The sequence below is a fragment of the Trypanosoma equiperdum genome, assembly GCF_001457755.1.
Source record: "Trypanosoma equiperdum strain OVI genome assembly, contig: ctg_549, whole genome shotgun sequence".
NCBI classification, from domain to species: Eukaryota; Euglenozoa; class Kinetoplastea; order Trypanosomatida; family Trypanosomatidae; genus Trypanosoma; species Trypanosoma equiperdum.
The window spans coordinates 120,495-138,015 of record NW_027124475.1 but is presented as its reverse complement, the minus strand read 5'-3'; the positions used below and the strand labels follow the sequence as shown (position 1 = coordinate 138,015).

Sequence of the window (17,521 nt, the reverse complement as noted above, 5' to 3'; positions counted from 1 at the left end):
GGGGGGTTTGTTTTACCCTCTTGCCTCCTGCTTCACACTACGCCGTGAGGTCAGGAAGACTGAAACATTGAAGTTGTCTCTTGGAAGGCGTCGCACGGAACGCGGATCATTGTTATAAATGCCACCCCCGCACAGGGCGAGGGTTGTAAGATGAGTGTTGCTTGTCACTGACGCTTAAATGCTTGCTTTCTTCTCTACTTTTGCTTCCCGGTTGAAAGACGCGTAGTAGTGAAGGCGGATCAAGTGGCACACTCTTTCCGTAAGGGGTGCAAGTGCTTCACATTTGTAGCCAAGTTAAGCAAGTTGGGCACAACTTTTTACGTATGTTCCCCGGCTGGACCGTTAACCACGGGGAAGACGTGGGAACAACGCTGAAAGAAAGGTACAGGGTTTCGTTGTTTTTCGGATAAACAGGATAGGGCGCTTCCCCGCGTTCTCCGGAACCACTGCAGACCCTGGGGAATTTTGTGGAGAGAACGAAGGCGCCTTGCGGCGCAGTAAGAGGAAACGTTTTTAGGTTTACCGGGTCTCTGCGTCCGGCGCGGTTGGTGCTCAGTGATATCCACGTGGAGGGGCCAAGTGGAAGTCTTTAATCCCAACGGGCGCAATCGACGCCGCACTCCGCCGCATTCCATAGGGCATTTGACCGGGTTTTGTCCGCTGTCGCAGAAGAATGCTATCAAACAACTTCATCCAAACTGTGTGAATTTTGACATCGTCAGTTTCGCACATGTGTGCCTATTCCCAACGAACCCTTCACCCACAATGTGGTGTAACCTAAGTGTTCCACGCCAGCTGGGCGACGCTTCCGTCGCCCCTGGGTAAAAATGATTTACTCATTCTCCATGACGGTTGTGCAAGGAACTTCCTCCTCCCGAGCCCGTGCCGTTAACCGAGTCAACGTACTACAACCCCTCTATTCCACTGGTTTTTGTGTGAAGGTCCTTTCCCGCGATTCCGTCAGTGCGCTGATGCCTGCCTAGCGCTGCTCTCGCAGCTGGCTCGCTCCTCCAAAAGCGTGAAACAGCAACTTTAACCAACAACAGCAGGCAACCTGCACGGGGCGCCATTGCTGCTTCCCTCTTCCACACCACCCTTTCGACTACAGTGCAGGTTGAATTCCTTAGATGGTTATCCTCATTGCACTTTGTTCCGTTTATCAACCCCAGTTTCCGCAAAGCGTTTCCGGTGGTTTGCCAGCGGCCGGTCGCTCGAAGTGCCATCCGCGTGATGAAAACCTTCTGTACCATTGCTTCGTACTCGCTTTCACGCGCATCAAAAGCCGTTCCGCCTGTGCTGCCGTACCCCCGTGTGAATCACGGGTCGTCTTTCAAAGCCCTTTGTCGGCACCCGCTGTGCGGCGCCACCGACAGGTCCCTTAAGACACAACGAATTGTGTGCTTAAAGTTGGGACGTCCGCCTCGGTGGGACCTTCCGTTTTCAATGTTTCGGTGGGGGCACTCGGCTGCCAGGACCCAGCTTCTCCCTGTTGGTTCCCGTCGCTACGGCAACTGCAGCAAAGGTCGTAGGGAATCGTTCGCATAGGAAATGTTTGGACCAAGGTTTTTGTTGCAGCATTCTCGGGTTGCGGTTGCTCCTCGTCCAGCTGGGTTCCATCGAGCAAGGGGCGTCGGCGGTACTGCCCACATTCCCAAATCACACCTCTGTAGATCCCAGTCGTGCGCTTATGTTGCCGCGTCCACTCGTGGATGGGTGACAGCCCGGAAACAACGCCTCCAGACCCGCTCGTAATTCGCACCGGGCTCCGTGAGTTTTTTTTTCGTGGTCAGACTCTCTCCCCCGTAACGTCGCCAACCCACCCCCAAAAATGTCAATCGATGTCTCCACGGTGAGTGGGGCCGCATGCAAGGTTGAAGGAACCTTTCCAGTTAAGACGCAGTGCTCAAGCGCGAGGGGCAAGGCCCGTGGCGTGCGAAAAGGGTTGCTTTCCGCAACACGCTTTCGGGAAGGCACCCCCTCTCGGAGTGCACGTCCAGCGGGGCGGGACTAACCCAAAAACCTAAGCAAATGCTTGGAAATCTCAGAGCATTACAACACCAGCGCTCCTACAACGAAGGGGCCGCAACTTGTCGGTGAACTCCGGCGTTGAACCCGATTTCTTTCAGCCTCTTAAAGGATGGGGTGGGGGATGGGGCGCAAGGAGACAAACAAATTGCCATCCGCGCCCGTAGCGGTACCGCGGTAGTCGCTCCGTTGGTCTGGTGTTTCCACGAAGGGCGCCGCCAATCGAGGCCTGAGAACACAGCCCCTCGAAAAATGTGTCTAAGGTGAAGAAATATCGGACGAGCGGCCGATATCATGGGGGCCGGATAGAATTGGTGGGAAAAGGTATCCTTTCTCGTTTTCGTTCTTAGCACCTCACTGAAGCGCGACGGCGAGCAACCACCGCCGCAGTTTAAATATTGCAGCGGAATGCGGCTGCACACCCCGGAATCTGCGGTGGAGTGTTCTATTTAATTTGAAATGTCTTGGGCTGGCGACTCCCCATCGAAGGTTAGGTCCCACAAGACCGCGCCACCCGTGGCCGCACTGGGTGTGGGGGCGCCCTTCCTGTAAATGGGGCTGTTTCCTGACAATCTCACCGTGGTGGGACGAAACATTTGCCAACCTCCTTTGGGGTGATCGGCCTTGTGGTGTTAATGGCTGCTTGGTTTTGAAATGCACGCTCGGGAGCCCTAACCCTTTCGAATGTGTAGACCGTTTATTTCTCGGGGCCATTTGATGGTAGGTGCTCCCGCTCCATGTCGCAGTTCGCTCAGTTTTCCCTCGGCCCGGAGCTCACTTAGACAGCATGCAGTCTGTCACCGCGGGGTAGCACCGGCTGAGGCTTTGTCTTTCGGTGGTTTCGGGCTTCCGCTATTTGTTTATTCTTTGACCTCGCACCTGGTTGGCGGGGGTTGTTACCGCAGCGTTTCCCCAACGCTCTGGCCAATGCCGACGCGGTCGTTGTCAAGCGGGTGCGCGCATGCGGGACGGTCCCTTCCTGCATTGCGGCGCTGCATGGCGTCACCCGGTTCTTCACCTCTTTCTGTACCAGCATCGACGTGGGGGCGGCGGTGCATTCCCCCTTTCCCGAGTAGCGCCCCTCTTGTTGGCCCCCGAACACGGTGGTCTCGCTCTGGGTTTAGCGGCCAGTGGGCAGTTATGCTTTCCAGGGGCGCGGATGACTACAAGCTTCCCCACCCTTCCACAGTTTACTGTTTTCCCTGGTCGACCCCATGTTCTTTGGCGCGCACGTCACCACGTGATTAAAAAAAGAGCAGGTGATGGTTAAGCCTGCCGTGTTTCCTCCGGTGGGAGGCGGAAATCCGGAACCCGTGGATGGGGTTGGGGCCGGCTTCCGTGGACCGGAAACTGTCATGCCACTGCTGACGGCCGGCGCCGGGCGCGTTCGGGAGCGTCGCTTTCAGCGGCAATTCGGCTTCTGGTTCGTTGCGTTGGCGGTTGCCGCGCCTTGGTGGGTGTTGCGGTCTCGCGCTGGGAACCGGCAAAGCACAGGTGATGATGTTCGGGACTTGTTCGCGTCTACGTGTGCGACTACAGGAGGTGTGGGGTATATTTTGTACGCGGGCGGTAGCGCTGTACTCATTATCTGTGGACCGCGCGTGTTCTCTTCAGCGTTCATGGAAGGCGATACGCTTATGTTGTTTGCTGATGCGATCTTCCTAACAAACTGGCCGCAATTCTCTATGAGGAGAAAAAACATACATGTGACTTGTGTGTATGTGTGTGTGTGTGTGTCTGTGTATGTGGTTCCTCTTTCTCCCCAGTGTTGATGGTGGCCTACGTAACCGTCAGAAAGTTAAGGAAGGTACTTTTATTGCCAGCTTCCGATGCAATACAGGGTAAGAACCGTGGCCATTATCGAAAGTTTTTTGTATTTGGTCGTGAGCGGGCGTGCGTCGCTACTCTCAAAGACTTTAAACGTGTTTTGTCATTGTGGAAGAAATCTGTGGTAACAAAACCGCCTGGTTGTCTTTGAAGCCCCTCTTTTGTTCTCTGACTGGCATATCACAGGAAGGAGATAAGAGGGAATGGGGAAAAGGTAAACACAACATCACAGAAAACTTACCTCACTTCTGCTTCGTATGATTAAGTCTGTGTGATAGTGGCAACAGGGAGGGTTTAGGCACTCATGCGGCTTACTGAAACTTAACTGGGACAAGTTCGTCAGTGGAAAATTTTGTGTATGACCCCATAACTTTGTACGGGTAATACTCCCTGTACTTTTTGTTGCAAAATTCTTACATATGATAAAAATCGTGGTGATGTAAAGGATACAGCTATTACCGGGCACAATGGTCCGTGTTGGTATTAAAGTGATTATTATCGAAATCAACCAAAAGCGAATATAAATATATATTGTCCTTTTGAAACTTTGTTAGACGTCTTTTCAGTTTAAACGTCAAGACTTAATTATTCTATCGGCAAACTGCCATTACGAAAAAAAGAGGACTACTGATTAGGACTTTACTCTTTAATAAAATAGCCATGACGGTGAGTGAGTTGAATGCGTCAGTTCGAGGATCATCGTTTAGATTGTGGCTTTGACGATAGGAAATACGAACTTTATTTATTTATTTATGTGTGTGTGTGTGTGTGTGTGTGTGTGTGTGTGGAAAGCCTACCTTCCCTGGAATATGTTGCACAATTTTATTTTGGCCTGGGCCTGGCACGGCTCTTCCACCGGCGATCATATTGGTGAGTCGCTATATGTTCCCAAAACTCTGCTTGTTCGCGAACAGAAGAAACAAGGGGAGTACATCTTCAAACCTCGTTGAACTAACTAGGCAGCCCCTTCTTTTTATTTGTAGGGCCACTTGCAAGCTGTGGGATGCCTCATTGGTCTACCGGCGTTTCGAAACAGTACAAGTACGGTATCAAACAGTTCGGGTTGAAGTGAACGATGTGCTGACACGACATGATGGTTTTTTTTTTCCTTAACGAAAGTGTTATAGCAGATGGTAATGTGCGTTGCGTGGTTTCAACCTTACCAGCATTGTGTCTGCTTGTATGAAGCTGAATGAGATTTGTGATCTGTTTATTGTGTGGATTCACCATGATTTAGGTACGCTAACTGTTTGGTTTGATCCGCAAGATGGTAGGTCCTCGGTTGTATTTGGTCCTTGTTTGTGGCGCAGAACATAAACTTATCGTCTGTGGTTTGTTGCATGTGGATCTGTTGGGATTGCCTGTTTACGACACAGCTATACTCATATTTTGGTACGTGCTATAAAAAATATCATTCGTAATGCGAGGAAGAATTAAAGTGTAAGAGCGATGTTATCGAGAGTTTCTGCCCTCTCTTAATTGTCTAAGCTGTTCTGTCCAAACATGTTCGTTGTAAGATTCGTTTCACGTTTGTTGCCTTCGTTTTTCAGTCTGAACCACGGCTGTAGGGTTGCCGATGACAATTACCAACCCCACCATTGGGTAGTAGTGGGCCTCTTATTGAATTTCCTCACAGTTGTTCTTTCTCCTTCAGTTTTTTTGTTTTAAACGTTTTCTTGTTGGTGTACATGAGTGCGTCCCCGCATATCGACTTTTTTTTTTTTCGCCATTCTTGTGTATAGTCACGTTTTACGTGCTGACGCCGTTTTCCAGTCGAAAGTTCGTACACCTTTTCCCTTTTTTCCCCAAAAAGAGGCGCAATGCTTTGAAGCGGGAGCAAGGAGTTACTTGTCTGTGTGACGTTGCTAACTTTCATATTCTTTTTTGTTACATAGATATGCACGCGCACATGAGGGCAAATAACAAATTTCAATTGCCGCTATACGGTACTAAGGTTAACGAAGAGGAGTGTGTGGGGATAGTTTGTGATCAGGCGTGTCCGGGGGCTGGAAGACGCAGAAAGTTGTGTTTTTTTGTTTCTTTCCATACGATTTTACCCTTTCTAATTGTAAGTCCTTTTCGTACACGGAAGGAAATGAAAAATTATTATATTCTTTTGAAGTGGGTTGTGCAAACACACACGTGTCTTTCTTTTGATACTTCTATGGTGGGTCAATTTTGCTTTGTTTCTCACTCTTAGGATGCTGCCATCTTCCTTTGTTTTACCACAAAAAAAAGCACTTGAAAAACCGTGTATCAACTTCTATTTTCTCCCTTTGCACTGACTTGTGAATAGCTCAGTTCTCGCTGTTACAGTTTAGGGGAAAGTAGTCTGCAACGCAAGCTGTGTTTGCGTAATGACAACGTCACAACTCCCAAAATATACTTGGGAGGAGATAAGGAAACACAATCATGATAAGGACTGCTGGGTCGTTCTTTACAGACGAGTGTTGGACGTTACGAAGTTTTTGAACGAGCACCCCGGAGGCCTTGATACAATTAATGACCTCGGAGGATACGATATCACAAACTCTTTTGAAAGTATCGGGCACTCCTCTTCAGCACTTGCCCTATCAAAAGAGTTCATAATCGGTGAACTCGACCCATCTTCCGCTCCCCCACCGGTTCGAGTAAGGAAGTTGGGAGACGATGTGCCGTTAACAAAGGTAAAAGGTGGCGGAGGTGTTCTTTCAGTATATCATATTGTGGGGTTATTTCTTTTAATTCTCCTTTTATTGTGCTACATTTTTGCTACCTAGTGGGTAGGAGAGGTCGAACGGCACTGAATAAGGCACTGTGCTTGCCTTCACTTTTTTGATACTTGGGAGTTGAGGCGGTGGAAGTCAAAAGTGAAAAACAAAGGAACCTCCCAGCTGGGAGTCTCATTTTTTTTAAAGCTTATCATACTTATTATTATCAAGGCGGTTATTGTCGTCGTTGTCCTAAGATGGGGGAATACAATTATCAAAGTGTTTATGGGCATCGTGTCCTTTCCCTCCCTCAAACTCGTCTATATTTTTTTTGTGTTTTTATGCTTGACGTTGTCACTGTTTTCTCTCTTCAACGAAACAGGATCTGTCTTGTGCCGTTTACAGGGGGGTTCCCTCCTGTTGTGGGTCATGAGCTGTCAAACTGTACCACCCGACACAGTGCGGTCGGCGTCAGTTTTGGGATACTGCTCTTTGTCTTCTTTTACGTTATATTTCATCATAAACTACGTCAGAGCGAGTGCCATTTTTTAAGTGGAAAAAATAGGCAGTATGCCTAATCGCTGCTGCATGCACCTTTTCTTTAAAAAAAAATTTACTCAGTGTGATTAATATATCCCCGCATACCCCTGTGTGTACGTGATGTGGAGAATGTTTCGTAGTGCTGGTGGTGAATGAGACTAATGTGCCAGCTTTTGTAGCGATAGAGTTAAAACTATTGAAGGAATGGTTGCAAATATATGTAGTATTCCTCTGTTTACCCCGATTTATTATTTGCCTAGGTTCTTATGAAGTCGTTTTGCCGGTTGGGCAAGGTTTGTGGATGTAGCGTTTCAGTTGTTTTTTCGCACCGCGTTTTTGCACTCGGGCCTCGACGGGATTACTCAACGTCCGAAGTCCCGTTGGGGAGCAGCCAGGTTCCCAAGGGGGACCCTCGTAAGGAGCAAAAAGGGGGAAATATGTCCGAAGTATATCTATTTCACCCTGCACAGTACGAGTCTGCACCAGCAACTACGAGGCCAAATGTTCTTCACTACCCCGCCGAGTCCACAAATCCAGAATTCAAGGCGAACACCGAGCGAATGAAGGCGCTTACCGCTGAACTTCGTAGACGTGTTCAGGTTATTGTCGATGGAGACTCTGAGGCAGATAAGCGAGCGAGGGATCGTCACATCAGTCGCGGAAAACTTTTGGTCCATCAGCGCATTGAGAAGCTTGTCGATCCAATGTCGCCGTTTTTGGAACTGTCTCAACTCGCTGGTGGGGATCTCTATCCCGGAGAAGCTTGTCACCGCGGCGGTATCCTAACAGGTATTGGCGTTGTGCACGGCATGCGGGTTATGATCGTTGCCAATGATGCTACTGTGAAAGGTGGGACGTATTACCCGATCACTGTCAAGAAACATTTGCGAGCGCAGAGAATTGCGGAAGAAAATCGCCTTCCCTGCATATATCTCGTTGACAGTGGTGGCGCCAATTTGGGTATGCAAGGTGATGTGTTTCCGGATGAACAACATTTTGGCCGCATATTCTTTAACCAAGCAAATATGTCTGCCAAGGGTATCGCCCAAATAGCGACTGTTATGGGAAGCTGTACGGCCGGCGGAGCATATGTGCCTGCCATGTCCGATGAAAGTATCATAGTTAAAGGTAACGGTACTATTTTTCTTGGCGGTCCACCACTTGTCTTCGCAGCAACCGGTGAGGAGGTTACACCGGAAGAATTGGGTGGTGCAGACGTTCACTGTCGGGCAAGTGGCGTGACTGATTACTTCGCGACGGACGACCTCCACGCGCTATACTTGACGAGGCGCATTGTGGCGAACCTTAACCGGAACGACTGTGAGAGGCCGTGCCGCGGGAGAGAATTCACTCCACCATTATATGATCCTAGTGAAATAGGTGGGTTTATACCTGATATGGGGGCTGATGTAGTAAAGGGGTTCGATGTGCGCGCAGTGATAGCTCGTCTCGTGGATGGAAGTGAGTTTGACGAGTTCAAAAAGCTATATGGTGATACGTTGGTGTGTGGATTTGCGCGCTTTGAGGGGATGCTTGTGGGTATTGTTGCTAATAATGGTATTCTGTATTCTGAATCAGCGCTTAAAGGTGCCCATTTCGTTGAACTTTGCTCACACAGGAATATTCCACTACTATTTCTGCAGAACATCACGGGATTCATGGTTGGCAAAACGTATGAAGAGGGAGGCATAGCCAAGAATGGCGCAAAGCTTGTCACAGCAGTTTCAACGACTCACGTTCCGAAGATTACGATAATCATTGGCGGAAGCTACGGGGCTGGGAACTACGGTATGTGCGGGCGCGCCTTTGGTCCACGATTTCTCTTCATGTGGCCCAATGCACGAATCAGTGTCATGGGGGGAAACCAAGCGGCGACAGTACTTGCTCTAACGAATTCTAAGTTAAGGGAAAACGAAGTACAAGACTTCAAGGCTAAAGTGAGATCGAAGTACGAGTATGAGGGTTCGTGTTACTACAGCACCGCCCGTCTGTGGGATGATGGTGTTATCGCACCCGAGGACACTCGTGCGGTCGTAGTACAGGCGCTACTGTCAACGCTTTCAGCTCCTTGTGGAGAAACAAAGTTTGGGGTTTTTCGTATGTGAGGATTGATACCCGCACAGCACACATAGGTTGGGAATCGGCAGGTTTGCGGTAGGTGAAATATTGCGCACGTGCGGCTCAAACTCGGGTGGAGCAGGAGTGTGGGATGAGTGAGCGTGGTTGATGGAGGGAGAATTGTGTATGGGTCTCGTTGGTTTATGATTATTTATTTATTTATTTTTTTGCATTGGCGCAGCACCTATGCAGCCCAGAGCAGCATTCAGCAATCAGAGGAATTGGCCAACACTGTACAATTTGTATTTTTTTTTTTTTGTGAACGTATACTCAAGGTGTTGTGAATTTGCTAATACCTACCCTTTTCGTTGTTTGCTGCTCTTAATTGGGTTTCGCTCGTGGAGGTTTCACTGAACACGGTCTGTTGTGGAATCACAGCGTAATTAGGGAAGGATTGCTCTGTTCAAGCCGCCAACGTGCACTGTCCAAACCGAAGTGGGCACTTGCCACTAACAGTCCGACCACGGGGCTTACGAGCAGCGCAGAACCCTTTGGTGGGGTTTGGACCGGTGTGTGTTTGTGGGCGCTGATTGCAATCCAATGGAGTTCTCTGTGAATATGAATGTTTCGTGTTATTATTATTTCGTTTGTGTGTGGTTCTTTATTTTGTTTCCTGTTGTGTGGAAGTGGATGGAGAAGACCAAGCGGGAAACTTTAGCGGGTTGCAGCTCGGCGCACATGCTTGCAGTCACGAACTGATGGAGCGGTGTGTGTTAAAGTTTTTTTTTTTCGAAACTATCGGTCTCCCTAATTTTTTACGTACCCGCTTTGGAACGTGTGGCGTAGTAGCGTCCCGCTTGTGGGCTGTTGATGGTAAAATATGTTAGTACTCGGCGGTCACGCCTTGTTTCGTAATGTACTGCTATTTGCGTGAGTCTCTGATGTTGCTATCGTTGGTCAAAGTGTGAGCTTCTTCCTTCTTACATTATTCATCATAATAAATTTGATCGTGACGTGTGCGTGTGGTGGACTAGACGGAACTAGGGTAGCCGGAGACTACAACGTGAAGCTACCAGTACAAAGTAAAGTAAACAGTGAATAGGAAGAGGGATGCAGGAAGGGAAATCGATAAAACCCAATGGATTAGTGAGGTGCTCACTTCATGGGCTCCTCCGTTTTTCGACACACTGCAATGCTTTGCCAGTTTTCGACGCTGACCAAGTTGTTACTGGTTATATATATCAGTGCAAAGACGGCGGGAGGTGCATGGTCGAAGACACTTCTGCGGATGCTTCGGCCCGACGACAGACCCCCAGGGAACGTGCCGAGAGCCGTAGTGAAGCAGCTCCCAAAAAGCTGGTGATCGACGGGGAACCGTCAGATACAAAGCCCGCAATGGTGTCTGATGCGGATGGCGCAGGTTCTCGACAACAGGCCTGCAAATCTGAAACACAGCGCGGGCCGAGCAGGTACTATGACCTTGCCACCCAGAGGGCTGTGGGCCCCATAAAAAAGGTTTGTTGGGTGTGCGGGATGGAGGGACACGAAAAACCTGATTGTCATAACTCGTTGTGCAAAACTTGCCATTCTGTGCGTAGGCACCACCACATTTGTCAGGAAGTGCAGACATCGCCATTTGTGACTATTTGTTCCGGAGATACTCGGTCAAAGGAGATGTTAGCTGTTCAGTGCACTTCGTGCTCAGGCTTTGGCCATTTTGATTGCTCGCCACGGTTGGAGCCGTCTTTTCCTTCCTGCTGCTTCTGTGGGGAGGAGGGTCATAACGTTTTCAACTGTGAAAGTAGGGCAAGAACTGTGGCAGATCCCTGGGTAAATGCAGCGCTTGCACTTGAGAGGTCCGGTGTCCCTTCAAGAAGGCGCGATCGGGGCGCGGACAGTACAGGATCTTATGCATCACCTTCGCGTTCTTGGGGTCGGCACGACTACCGCGGTAGAGGAGACGGTCGGAGTTACCCCCGAGATGGCGTCTATAACGAGATTGTGAATCCGTATCGTCATCATGAAAGAGAATATCATGCAGGTCACAGCGGAAGCTACCACAATCCTCCTCGATATGCTTCTAGAGATGGCTCTTGGAGGCGAAGAGAGAATCAAAACGACGGTGGAAGTGTTAATGCTTCATACGATTACCGTGGTGATCGAATGCATGAGAGTGACGACAGGAACCATTCCCATTCCCATCGGCACCACAACACAAACTATGCCACTGAGCATATGCCGCAAAGGGAGTATATGGATTGTAGGGGGAGCAGGCAGCGGGTCCCCGTACTAGATTGCCGCTATCAACCGAGAAGTGGAAATTCAAATCGAACAAAGAATTATACCGACGATGATGAATACTACGACAAGTTCTTCTAGTGGTATTCTTTGCCTCCAAACCGAAAAAGTATGGGGTTTAGAGGCGTACCAAGGCAAGCCGAGTAAGAGTAGTATTTTCGTTTGGTTGATTTGTTTACTTATTCGTTTTTTTTTTTGGCCGTCACTAATGGGGGAGTATCAAGGTGGTCTACTGTCGCTCGCGAAGAATGTCTTCCCTTTTTTTTTCTGTTCTTCCGTGCTTACCGTTATTTTTCACCACCGCACCATTCATAGGGCCAAACCAGGAAGTAATCAGGATGAGTGAACAGAATAGGGATGCGGCAGCTGAGCTACTGGAAAAGTATTTTGATGACAATTATCTATTCGAGCAGACAAACTCTTTCTTTCGCGAGAAGGTATCTCCTCGTAATACCGGCGACCTGAAGGAACCCCCGACTATCACCTGCGCCGCTTTTCTTCGCTATGCAAACTGCCCTGTTGATGAGAAAAACGTTGCCGCTGTCTTCGCCGCCGCGGCTACAAGCAGCGTTGTTGAAGCTGTCGAAGGTGAGGGCGGTGTGCGGTCTCTGCGTCGCCGGAAGTTCCTCGATCCAAAGGCTGACCCAGCCCTACGAAGTGTTGTTGTGTGGCCTCTCCACCGTGCGTCGACTGTAGAAGAAGTAACGAACTTTTTTAAGGACTACGGAACGGTGCAGAGTGCCGCAGCTCTCCCCCGCTCCCCAGGCGACACACAGATGAATTCATCTTTTGTGGTCCGCTTTGCCACTGCGGAAGAGGCTGTCAGGTGCACCAAGGCTGTTATAACCCTCGGCAAAGCCCCCACAGCACTGGCTCAGCACTTTCTGCCGACCCGTCTGCGTGTTGTTATGCTGGAGGACCACCACAATAAGATGGTGGAGAAGAGTCGAGCGGAGAGCGATGCACAGCTACTGCACAATGTGGTTCAAGCTCAGAAAGCTCTAGCAGAGTTACAGGATCCGGCTGTGAGACGTTCTCTTGGAAAGGGTGCAACCCTGAAGGTCGAGGGCGTTCCGCACGGAACTTCGTGGGCAACAATAAAGATGAAGCTTGGTAACCTCTCTCTTACCAACCATGCGCTGAAAAAGGGGATCACTCTCGTGAAGGTGGAGGACAGCGACCCGGCGTCGCCAGCAGCTCCACATCGCGCATTTGTCGTGTGTCGAAACGCCGCGACGGCGAACGAACTGCTCGCCTCGTACAACTTAGCTGATGGTGAGTTCGGAAGGGAGCTAAGATCGGTGTGTCCCACATTGCTGCCCCTTACCTCCGAGGAGGAGGAGTATGCACGACGAAATTTTCCGGAGTGGTGTAAGCGCCGTGTGGAGGCTAAGCAAGTTCATAATAATAAGCGACACCGCTCGGCGGATTAACAAGCTAGGCGTCATCAGCCTTCCATGTTCGTTCGCTCCTCCTCTTAAGCCAAATGTGCAGTGCACTCTACATCCAATTACGAGGAGCATCTTCCGTGTCATCTCGTAAACACTAACTTTCTACCACCGTTTAACTGCCTTTTCCTTTATGCATTTAAAAAGACTGTAGGTGACCGTGCGCTTACTTTGTGAGCGTGCGAAATAAAAAGATAGTAAGGTTACAACAACTTCTTTGGACGGGTGCGAAATTCAGCTTGAGCGCGTATCACTGTTTAGGGGTTTTGATCTAGTGGTGCACCTTTTTAGTTAGCTGCGGGTGAGTTTGTTGCGACACAGTACGAATCTGCCCGAAGTACTTCTGGGCAAGTCCTGTAGTAATGGTAAGGGCAAAAACTAGGAGCGCTTCATTGGAAGAGTGCACGCGTAACAAGCTAATTTGAGCTGACGTTTGCTCCGGTTCGCAGCGTGCTTTACTTGCCATTCTTCTGATAAAGCGAGAGAGAGTTGCTACCTTTCCTTCAACAGGTATGGATCCCAGAAACCCAGCCTTAACCGAGCATTCGCTCGACAACGCTGCTGGCCAGCCCTGCGATGGGTGGATCTCTCATGGCGTATGGCTTTCAGGGCCACCCTCCGAATCAATCACCGATCGAATGCTGACCGGTCCCTCTGATATGAGAAACGACAACGCCGCCCCTGGCATGCGAAGGGCTCCGCCGCATCTTTTCATAAGCACAGCTCGACAACCTGGGTGCGATGAAGTTTGCCACAACATGCTGCAGGATGGAAGCGATCCTCTCTCCATGAAGACCCGTGGATATTCGCCGCTGATGGAGTCAAATGTTCACTCAGTACCGCCTTCGTTTGGGGGTTCTTCTGCAAGTTCCCCCACTAAAAGTTCCATGACGTATTCCCCGTACGCCGGTGCGATGACCGCTTCGCCGTTCCTGTCTATAAGCACACCCGTCATTTCACCGGGCGTGAGTGAGGGTAATGGCGTGTCGTTTCAGCGATCAACCCCACCTTCGCTGCCAGTGGGACTTTCCACCTTCGTGGCATCACAGGGGAATAGCAACTTTGTAATGGTTACCCAGCCTAACACTCCTCATACGCTGTATGTTCAGGGTTCTTGCCCTGCTCCCGGTGGCGTTCCACACTACGTTGTCGCGCAGCCGCAGCTTTCCATGGATGTTTGTGGGGGCATGACATATGTGCCAATGACGCCAGCGCAGCAAACGTTTGGCACCGTGATGGGCGATCAGCTCACTGCGGTGACTCCGGGCCCCAACTCTGCTGCACCCTTTTCCCCCACCGTCACGTGCTTCCCCGTGTCTGTATCTTCTTCAAGCCCGTTGGGGAATGGGTTCCTGCAACCCAGCACACCAATGAATAGCTCGCCCCTCGCCGCTGCCTGCGCTGCTGCAGGTGTGGGGAGTCCACCCAGTTACGACTCACACCAGGTGCAGCAGAGTGGGCGCAAAGCAGCAGCCGGCCACCAACGCTCCAGCGTCAACGTTCATGGAACACTTCAGGGATTTTGCTTGTACCACTCTTACAACATCTCGAATACAATTTCCCGCTACGGGCAAACCGACACCGTCTCGAAGGAGGATGCGGGGCGGACCCTGCTTGTCTTTTTTCAGATGTTTCCGTGCGAGCTACGTCAGCGCGCCGTTGTTGTTCTCAATCGCGTTCTAGAGGTGGTGTGTGGTGATGGCATGGCGGTCGCTGAAAGCGTTGAGTGGCGCTCCGAGACATCGTTTATTGCACGTGTGAGGACGAAAGACATATGGACACTTATCTACCAAGTGCGCTGCCGCGTACTCATGGACAGACACGGTTTCTGGTACGCTGCCGACAGGGAGCAATATTCTCACTTAAGAAAGTACTGCGAGCGCGTCCGCAATCTGCCGCAGCAAACACGCCACTCAGAGACTGATGGGCTGCCGTGCATGCCGCTCATCGTCGAGCTAAGCCGCGGTGAATTGAACCCTCCTCCCAGACCGCCAACTGTTCCCGATTCTTTCGATTGCAGTGAACCCATGATGACGGTAGATCGACGTAGCCGTACTGCAGTGCCCACCGCCGCTGAGTTTGGGAGGTGTGGCATAAGTGCTTGAGACCGAACCCCTGACCGGAGTGAACGCTATTTTGCTCCTTTTGCTTTGGTGTTGTGTTCCGTTTTGTTTTCATCGGATTCCCCGTGTGGGGCATCATGTCGTGGAGTGGAGGAGCCAGCGGGACGTTGTTTTGTTTCGACTTTAAACCAATAAGAGGGATAATAAATGGGTCAAGTGCTTCTCCCGTTCCCTTGTTTTTGTGCAGAGAAGGGGAAAGAAGAGAAGTGAGGGGGAAATAAACAGAACATCTGACGTATGCCTCGAGTTGTGCGACCTCCCCGGATGGGGAACGAGGTTAAACGAATCAATGGCAGAAAAAAAGGTGAAAAGGATGGGGATGCAACAAATGTAGTGGACACCAGTTTCCTTTTGACGTGAAGGTAATAGTTGGAAATGAACGTAAATAATGTCCGTCGAAAGATGTTGAGGTAAATAAGGGGGCCTAACCCTGCCTTGACCAGCGGAACGGTGTCTTCCCGCGTTCTTTTTTCTGTTCGTATTATCTTATTTCATTTTGTGCTGTTTGTTTTTGTTTTTTGCTTTTATTTTTTTCCTCCTTCCCATTTGGCGCAGACCGCGGCAAAATACACGCATACAATTGAATACGAACATTCATATACATATATATGCTCATATATCCACATTTGTATATGTTTATTTAATCGAATATTTATATGTGTACGTATATGAATGGAAGGGAAGCGAAGTATAACGCGTTGCACCTTTTGGGGGGGGGTCAGGGAAAGGAGCGGAAGGTTTTTTTTTTGCGTTTCGTAGGAAAATATCTGTAAAATATATGGAACTTGTCTTCCCTTGCGGAGTGGAGGAGGAGAAGAGGTGGATTTAGAGGGAAATGAAAATAACCACGTGGAAGAGTGGCTCCAGTGTGAGAAAGTTGGGGGGAGTACGTGTTACTCCTTCTTTATTTCTGCATTCCGATGTTACTCCCTCTTTTCTTCTTTTTCTTTTTCTTTTTTGTATCACTATTATTCCTACGCCATCCGATACGTCTTTTGTTGTTTGTAGCCCCACTCAATTTCGTACTTTACCCACTTTTCTATATGTTTCCCCCCTTTGTTTGCTGATTTTCCTCCTCTCGCGTTGTCTTCTTAGCTGTCGAGCCTTTGTTTGATTGTTTGTTGTGCTTACTGTCACTGTCAGACGTGTTTGTTTACTCTTTACGTTTGCGACCGCAGCGTTGCCCCAACTGCCCTTGTTTTTGTTTTTGTTTTTTGTTTTTTGAACACCTTCGTTCGTATCACTGTGGATGGACATGAAGACTCTGTGACAGCGTTCAATATTTCCTTTCTCTGATCCTTTTTTTTTAACGTGCATTCCATACGAGTGCAGCTGAAATGAGGCATAATGAATGAATAAATGAGTTAGTGAGGGAGGGGGACGGTAGAAGAAGGAACACGAAGAAACAAAAATGTAAAAGAGAAAATAAAGAATGAAAAAGGGAACGGAAGCTATTGATATTTAGCGGGAGGTAGAGGTCGTTGTGTTTTTTTTATGTGATGCTTTTCCCGTTTCCTTTCAACTTGCCGCTGCTGACCTGTAGAAGTAAAAAAAAAAGGAGAGACATTTTGAGATATTATCTCGAATGTATGATGTGACGGAAAGAAATGAGAGGAAACGTGACATGATTAAAAACTCAAAATAAAAAAGTTTATTTTCCAGGGAAGAGACGTTGGTAAGGTGCAGGTTCGAAATGATGGCACCAAAAATGGAGGCGATGAAAGCGGCATTTTACAATTCTCTATTTTTTTTTTGTCGTTTATGTTTTTTCTTCTTTTTGCGAGGTTCATCCCGCGCACACTTGTGACTCGGAGGAGGATGTGAAAATTATGATGGCGGTGGCGGTGGTGGCGATTACGGAGGAGGCTAAAATATTTTGCACCGCTGTATATTAATACTCCTTCCCCACATCCCTCCTCCTCTTCCTTCTTTTTTTTTTCTTGGTTTCCTTTTTCATTTATATATTTTCGTTACTGAGCCGCATTCCTGCTGCTTAGTTTTTTTTTGGTCTTTTTTTTTTCTTGGTGTCGTGTTGCTTCTGTGTTTTCCCCCCTCCCTTTTTCTTTTTCTTTTTTCATCCAATTGATTGTCTTGTTTTTCTTGTTGTATTGTCTTTTCTTTTCTTTTTTGTTTTTTTTTGTGTTTTACGTTTATTTATGCTTTTCTTTTTATGTTTTCTCGATGGCTTGGGTGACACTAAAGGGGCACCGCAAAAAAGAAAAAAATTGTGCAGGAGGAGGTTAAACAAGAACCGAAAAAAAAAGGAAAGAAAAAAATGATTGAATGAGCGCTACTCTGAAGGGGTTTGATCAAAACAACAAGAGGAGACATAAAGAAAAAAAAAGGAGAAAAGAAAAGAGACAGAAAAAAAGAGGAAAACGTTGGTGGAAGCGAATTAAAACTCATTTTTGTTTTGCTTTCAGAGGTGCTTGCGGGGTTGAGTGATTACGTTTTCTTTTTTTGGTCTCTGTGTTGTACCACGTTGAAAGAGTGCATTTTTTTTCTTTTTCTT

The 17,521-nt window shown here is 48.7% G+C and overlaps 4 protein-coding genes and 2 pseudogenes across 6 annotated transcripts; all 6 read left to right on the top strand.

The window, feature by feature from the left end:
* Positions 1-3,287: 3,287 nt before the first annotated feature.
* Positions 3,288-4,003, top strand: TEOVI_000234000:pseudogene (annotated as a pseudogene). The gene is given in 2 exon segments: positions 3,288-3,761; positions 3,764-4,003. Coding segments are annotated over 2 exon segments (714 nt in total).
* Positions 4,004-6,209: 2,206 nt separating this feature from the next.
* On the top strand, positions 6,210-6,611 carry TEOVI_000233900 (cytochrome b5, putative; the record flags this gene model as incomplete). Its single annotated transcript, XM_067225429.1, has 1 exon — positions 6,210-6,611. The coding sequence occupies one exon, from the start codon at positions 6,210-6,212 to the stop codon at positions 6,609-6,611; it is 402 nt and encodes a 133-aa protein (XP_067081530.1).
* Positions 6,612-7,348: 737 nt separating this feature from the next.
* On the top strand, positions 7,349-9,187 carry TEOVI_000233800 (3-methylcrotonoyl-CoA carboxylase beta subunit, putative; the record flags this gene model as incomplete). Its single annotated transcript, XM_067225428.1, has 1 exon — positions 7,349-9,187. One exon carries the CDS (start codon positions 7,349-7,351, stop codon positions 9,185-9,187), a length of 1,839 nt encoding a protein of 612 aa, XP_067081529.1.
* A 1,063-nt stretch (positions 9,188-10,250) lies between these two features.
* TEOVI_000233700:pseudogene lies at positions 10,251-11,519 on the top strand (annotated as a pseudogene). Its single transcript has one exon. A coding segment is annotated over exon 1 (1,269 nt).
* Positions 11,520-11,776: 257 nt separating this feature from the next.
* Positions 11,777-12,871, top strand: TEOVI_000233600 (uncharacterized protein; the record flags this gene model as incomplete). The annotated part of the gene is made up of 1 exon (XM_067225427.1): positions 11,777-12,871. The coding sequence occupies one exon, from the start codon at positions 11,777-11,779 to the stop codon at positions 12,869-12,871; it is 1,095 nt and encodes a 364-aa protein (XP_067081528.1).
* Positions 12,872-13,398: 527 nt separating this feature from the next.
* On the top strand, positions 13,399-14,991 carry TEOVI_000233500 (uncharacterized protein; the record flags this gene model as incomplete). Its single annotated transcript, XM_067225426.1, has 1 exon — positions 13,399-14,991. The coding sequence occupies one exon, from the start codon at positions 13,399-13,401 to the stop codon at positions 14,989-14,991; it is 1,593 nt and encodes a 530-aa protein (XP_067081527.1).
* Between the last annotated feature and the right edge of the window lie 2,530 nt (positions 14,992-17,521).